Source organism: Carcharodon carcharias, chromosome 30 (genome assembly GCF_017639515.1).
Source record: "Carcharodon carcharias isolate sCarCar2 chromosome 30, sCarCar2.pri, whole genome shotgun sequence".
NCBI classification, from domain to species: Eukaryota; Metazoa; Chordata; class Chondrichthyes; order Lamniformes; family Lamnidae; genus Carcharodon; species Carcharodon carcharias.
Window position 1 is genome coordinate 35712622 of NC_054496.1, and position 5704 is coordinate 35718325.

General features: G+C 45.2%; 1 protein-coding gene across 1 annotated transcript; it reads right to left on the bottom strand.

Annotated features, from left to right (window-relative positions):
• Positions 1–1945: 1945 nt before the first annotated feature.
• LOC121271251 (zona pellucida sperm-binding protein 3-like) lies at positions 1946–3512 on the bottom strand. Its single transcript, XM_041177073.1, has 8 exons — positions 3397–3512; positions 3206–3309; positions 2937–3114; positions 2724–2850; positions 2555–2643; positions 2391–2472; positions 2146–2278; positions 1946–2067 (listed from the first exon to the last, which is right to left on the bottom strand). The coding sequence occupies exons 1-8, from the start codon at positions 3510–3512 to the stop codon at positions 1946–1948; spliced, it is 951 nt and encodes a 316-aa protein (XP_041033007.1).
• Between the last annotated feature and the right edge of the window lie 2192 nt (positions 3513–5704).

Genomic DNA, 5704 nt, shown 5'->3' on the forward strand with positions numbered 1-5704 from the left:
TCTGAGGGGTAATTAATACTGGCCTTGCCAGCAATACCAACATCCTTGGAAAAATTAATAATGCAACTTCATCTTGGATCCCCCAGTGCCCAAAGAAACCATTGGTCTCTCACAGGAGACCATTCTCCCTGCTCCGACCTTCGTCTCTGCTTAAGTCAAAGTGATTCAGTCTTGAACACCCGCGGAGAATAAATGGTTTAGTGATCACCACCAGAACTGGCTGGACCACATGAGGCAGTGTCCCGCTGTCCAACGCCAAAACTCATCACTATTTCAGGATCATGATGCAATGTTAGGAACCCTCCATCCTCTCTCCTTGAAACCATCTTTGTAAACCCCTTTCCCATCACCAACAACAAGAGCAAACAGCTCATGGACTTTGTGACAAAGATTCAGATCAGCTGCTTCTGCCATTTCCCTCCCTTCCCCTCACCCATCAGGACAAACTTCCTCTCGGGATCTTCCCTATCCTAGCCCTAAACTCATGTCTTTCTCCATCTCCCCTCAGGCACTCTCCAACCTCATCTTGTTCACGACACCTCATCTCATGTACCCTCAACCTTACTCCCAATAAACTGTTGAGCACCCAATTTTTCTTCCTGGTCTGACATGAGCTAATATTTCCTCTCCTCAGGTACTCTTACCCTCCCCTTCAATTTCACTCAATAGCCCTGCTCCAATGTCAGTTCAGGTTTGTTGTTCTCAATTCCCTAGAGAGGGGAAATTATTCCCCAAACCCACCCTACCAACTCCTCCCAACGGTTTAAACACCTCAGATTAGCCTCAACTTTCTATCTAGGAGATAAAATGCTCCTTGCCCCAATCTTTATTCTGGCCAATCAGCATCTAAACTAAGAACACAATGGCTCCTTTGCTGTTCGATGTCCAAACCTCAGAAATCCAGATGTGTGGGTGCTCAGAGTTTGGAAAACTGAAGCATCAAATCTGAGAAAGGCCAACATGCCATTAGCCCCAATTAACCATTTACAAGTGAGGTATTGGACTCAGATTTGTTCCTTCAGATAACAGCATGATTTTTCTAGTTTTTGTTCAAGGTGGATGACCTCACTCCATCACAGAACATGAACAATCGTTTGGTCACTCACTCAATCCTTTTTGCTCCTGTCTGCATGAATATTACCACCCGCAAACTTGGATATCCCTACAAATTACAAATGAAGTTCAGGCACCAGATCAGATCCCTGGAAACCACCACATGTTAATTCCTGACAGTCAGATGATGCTCTCTGTGTCCCCAATCACTTCATTTTGCCTCCATGTCTGAGAAAGATGGAATCCCCTCTGGAAGTCCACATGGACAATACCCTCATTAGTGAGCTCCAGTGAAAATGGAGAGTTTAGTCCCATCCACTTAAAGCCATGCTGTCTCTCAGATCACATTCTGTTTGAGCTGCAGATTCACTATTCCCCACAATAGACAGGCCTTTGTTAACTGGTTGACCAGTCAATTAGACAATTTCACCAGGTGTTAGAGATGAAAGACAAATGATTGCAAACAGGATGTAAATTTGATCAGTGTAGACTAAACCATTCATACCCACTGATTACAGCCAACCTCAAACATTCCAATACAGTGAGTCCCCTCTCCAGGGGGTGAACATCACCGTGGAAGAGAATGAGGCAGCCCAAGTAAACACCTACACCAGCCAGGCTCAGGAGCAGGTCCACAAGGAGGAGCCAGACCTGCTCACACCCCCTCCCCCACACTGGGTGGCTATAGATACCAAGCCTGGGGTCTGAAGCACAAAAAAATTAGTTACTGCTTCTCTCTATCTTCAGTAAACCCATCATTCAGGAGGCCTAGTTCTGTGCTTGGATAGACTAAACCTAGCAATTAGTCCCATGCAGGCATTTAACTAACATGGAGGATGCAGAAACAAATCAGCTCCCAGAAACAAGGGAGAAGGAATCACTGCTTTATTGATCACTGGTTGACCCGAGTTTGCTTGTGTTTCCTGTACAGGAACAAGGCCAGCAATGAAGCAGAGATCACTGAGACAGCTATCACAGTCAAGGCCACGATCAGGACCACCTCAGACTCCACACCTACAAAGCAATGAGAAACCAATGGTTAGTGAAGGAAACACTGAGGGGAAAATGGAAACCAGCAGTCAGCCAACTCACCACCTGGAGACCTCTCCTGCATCCTTTGCTCAGCCTCATTCAGAGACTCTGTTGCCAGCTTGGTCACATCAGTATCCAGAATGAGCAGGGGTCCAATTGAGGCCTCACCCTCCCACTTCAATCCAGCTTCACTCTGCAACATCAAACATTCCAGTTAGAGAGGGGAAAGGGGGACCTCCAACATCTGGAGGATCAATATCCTACCAGCTTCAGGTACAAGATCTCTACTTCCTCTAGAACCAAACCACAACTCCCTTGTGGGCACCACAGTTACCCACATGGCAACAGGCACAACTGTCAATGCTTGATTCCTCCAATGGGGTCCAGCTAAACAAGAGAAACAGCCCATCAACCAGATTGTGCAACACATCCCCACCCAACACATCCCTGAGGGAGAGGGGGAACGTACACATTTTGCACCTTCTGGAAAGTACAAGCTTTGTTCCTGGAATCCCTCTGATCCACTGGAGCAACTTTCAGGTGACAGGTGATGAAAATCTGATGGACACATTCAACACAAGTCATGATTCAGTGACTCCCTCCCAACATGGAGAACCCAACGATCAGCTTCCTCTTACCAAGGAACAGTCATCTCCAAGGAAATGGAACACATCCAGGTCAAACCAGAGCTTGTCCAGCTCCCGCTCGTCTCTTGGCAACACAAAGGTTGAAAAGGAGTCCTCAGCTTTGCTCTCCAGGAGGCAACTGAAGAAAGATTAAAAAATGACAAGAAGTGAATCAAGTGAAGCCATTGAGATGGGACCAGATGGAGAAAGCAGAGAGCTCCTTACACATTGTGGTCAATGATGCTGTATCTCAGGGTGGAGTCCTTGCCTACGTTCAATGTAGCTACACAGTGGTCAATGTAGAGCTTCAGGGGCATGTGGTTGGTCATTGAAACAGAGGCCTCAATGTGAATGAGCTCACCCAGGTAGTAGACAGTCGAAGTGCGCTCTGTAAGCCAGTCACCTGAAGTACAAGCGGACAACGGTAAGAGACAGTGGCTGTAACTCCTAGTGAGTGACTGCAGGAAATCACTCCCCATCCACCCATCACATACCATTCATTAGGCACAGAGAGAATGACAGATGCCCTTCTCCAGACTTGGTGGAGCTGAGTGGGATCCAGGCGGGCTTGATGGGGTCACTGCTCACATTGCCCTTCCTGGAAAGGCAGGGGAGTCATTTCAGGACAACTTCAGAGACCACCAGCAGCTGTAGATCTTATTGACAAAGAGATTAAAGATTTCACCTAAAATACCAACACTCAATGGGAACGACAGCTCCATTCGTTCTCACAATGACAGATCGATGATACTCTGGGGTGTGGTTCAGATGGGTGGTGTAGATGAGGAAATCTCCAATCATCTGAAAAAATCAGGTTAAGGAATGAAGAACTGATGCTAAATGAGAATGTTCTCCGCAGGGGTTAACAATGAAGTCATCCCATCCCCTGGAAACAATTCTGAGGGGGATTGACAGGGTCAGTGTGAAGAGGCTGCATCCCTCAGCCGGAGGAGAGTTGAATATTATGGGTAGGCATCTCAGGTCAGGGGGTCACTTAAGATTAATGTGACAGGGAATTACTTCATTCAGCAGGTAGTGAATCTGGCATTCTATCCCAGAGAGCTGTGAATGCTCAGTCACCGAGTACATTTGTGACAGATGGATTTATTTTGGGGAATGAAGGGAATGTTATGATGTAGCAGATGATGCTAGTCAGGTGGATCAAATCCATGAGGGGAACTTGATCATGTGCTCAGTTTTGCGATTTGTATTTTATTTTGAGCTCAGTGCCTGGAATTCAGTAACAAGAGGACAACCACGACTTCAGGAGGTTTAGATAAAATGTAAACATGAACTAAAGAAAAGATTAAGCACAAACATAGGTCTACAAATTACTATAAGAACTCCCAAAATCTTCTGATTAATCTGGCTCCCAGTGACACCTCCATTAAGGCAACAGTAAAACAGATATGAACAGACCCAGGCAAAGCAACAGCATCTGGACAGGAGAATTCAATATGAGTTAACACATCCTTGGTTCCTCTAGACAGGAACTTGATGCATAGGCTGGAGGCTTCTCACATTTGTGAAAGATCTTAGGATGTCTTCACCACTGACTCAGCCTCATACCATTTACAGGTAAATTCCATTGTTCCCATATCTTGTTGCAACTTCACTTTTCATAATATTAAAATTTAGTATTAATTTATCAATAAACTTTTAAAAAAATTAACACTTCTGAAAGCTGGGTGTAACATCCCACCATCTCTTCAAAATTCAAACTGTCCAAATTTATATGAAAAAGCAAGTTTTCATCACATCTCATTCTAAAACTTCAGCCATGTTTATGGATTTAGCATTTCAAAGCTCGATTCTTTTTGATGACTCAAAGCCTCCAGACCAGCTGTCCCCAATTCAGCCCCACACAAATTATCCCAACCCCAATATTACAATAAAGCACAATATTATGATATTTATCATATCTTGAGGACATGAATCAAAGAGCTTGTTAAGAGGACAGGAACATGGCAGTTGTGTAGAAGTTCAGTCAGGATCTTAATGATTGGGGAACAGGCTCGAGGGGCCGGGTGGCCTCATTATGGGCTGCAATGCAACCTCAGCCGTTTATCCAAAGAGGGAGATGATCAGAACAAGACCAGGATCCATTAATAGGGAAGTGACTCAACAAAAGGGCAGCTTCAGTTAACAGTGAAAGGAGCCACAAGTGGACAGTGATATGGAGCATGGAAATAGAAGAGTTTGAAGCCAGGGCCACATTTATTCCAATGACAGGAAAAGTGGGAAGTGTGGAGTTCCTCTTTAGTCCAATACATCTCAATTCTCATTTAATTTTCTTCTATTAAGAGATAACCCAATTGGATTAAACTAGACTGAAACCTCCAGTTGGATTGATCTGAATAATATGATCAGAATAGAGCTGGAAATCCTGAAAACAACAAAAAGAAAAGCTTGGAGGATCCAAAGAAAAGATTCAAAACCAATGGGGCTGATGTCATAGGTTGGAGAGACTCAAGGACAGGTTAAACAAAGTACAGTACAAAGTAGAAAGCTAATTTGTAGTTTTATAAAGCAGGAGACAGCTATCTCCTCAATATCATTGACATCTCACCCAGTGTTGGAATGAAGATTGGGGAACAACCTACAGCCCAAGCTTAGAGCAAGAGCTGAGGATTCCCATTACCTGCAACCTGCTGCCTCACTCATGGAGTCCATAGTCAAAGAGGACAGTGTGGTTCTGAGAGTAGATCCTGGTTGGTCTACAACCTGCTATCCCCAGGGTCAGGTCAGCAGCTTTGATCAGGTGCCTGGTTCCAAATAAATCCAGCTGGACCCTGAGCAGCAGCTTGTCCTCTCCACACTGCACCATCACAGTCTGCAGTGGAGACACACTTCCACCCTCAGACACACGGAAATGGGAACCAAAGGGAGGCCCAGGAGGAGAGACTGTCTGAGGCACAGGGGTGGCTTTGACTCTGCCCCATGGAAACCTCTGACCTAGAAACTGTTGCCAAGTGTCAGAGCCACAAACAGCT

Bases quoted from the DNA above. Each gene is read 5' to 3' on its own strand.
- LOC121271251 (XM_041177073.1), bottom strand. From the start codon at position 3,512: ATGATTGGAGATTTCCTCATCTACACCACCCATCTGAACCACACCCCA. The intron at 3,310-3,396 runs GTGAAATCTTTA...CTGCCTTTCCAG, and splicing joins ATTGAGTGTTGGTATTTTAG to GAAGGGCAATGTGAGCAGTG. The intron at 2,851-2,936 runs GTAAGGAGCTCT...ATCTTTCTTCAG, and splicing joins AGCATCATTGACCACAATGT to TTGCCTCCTGGAGAGCAAAG.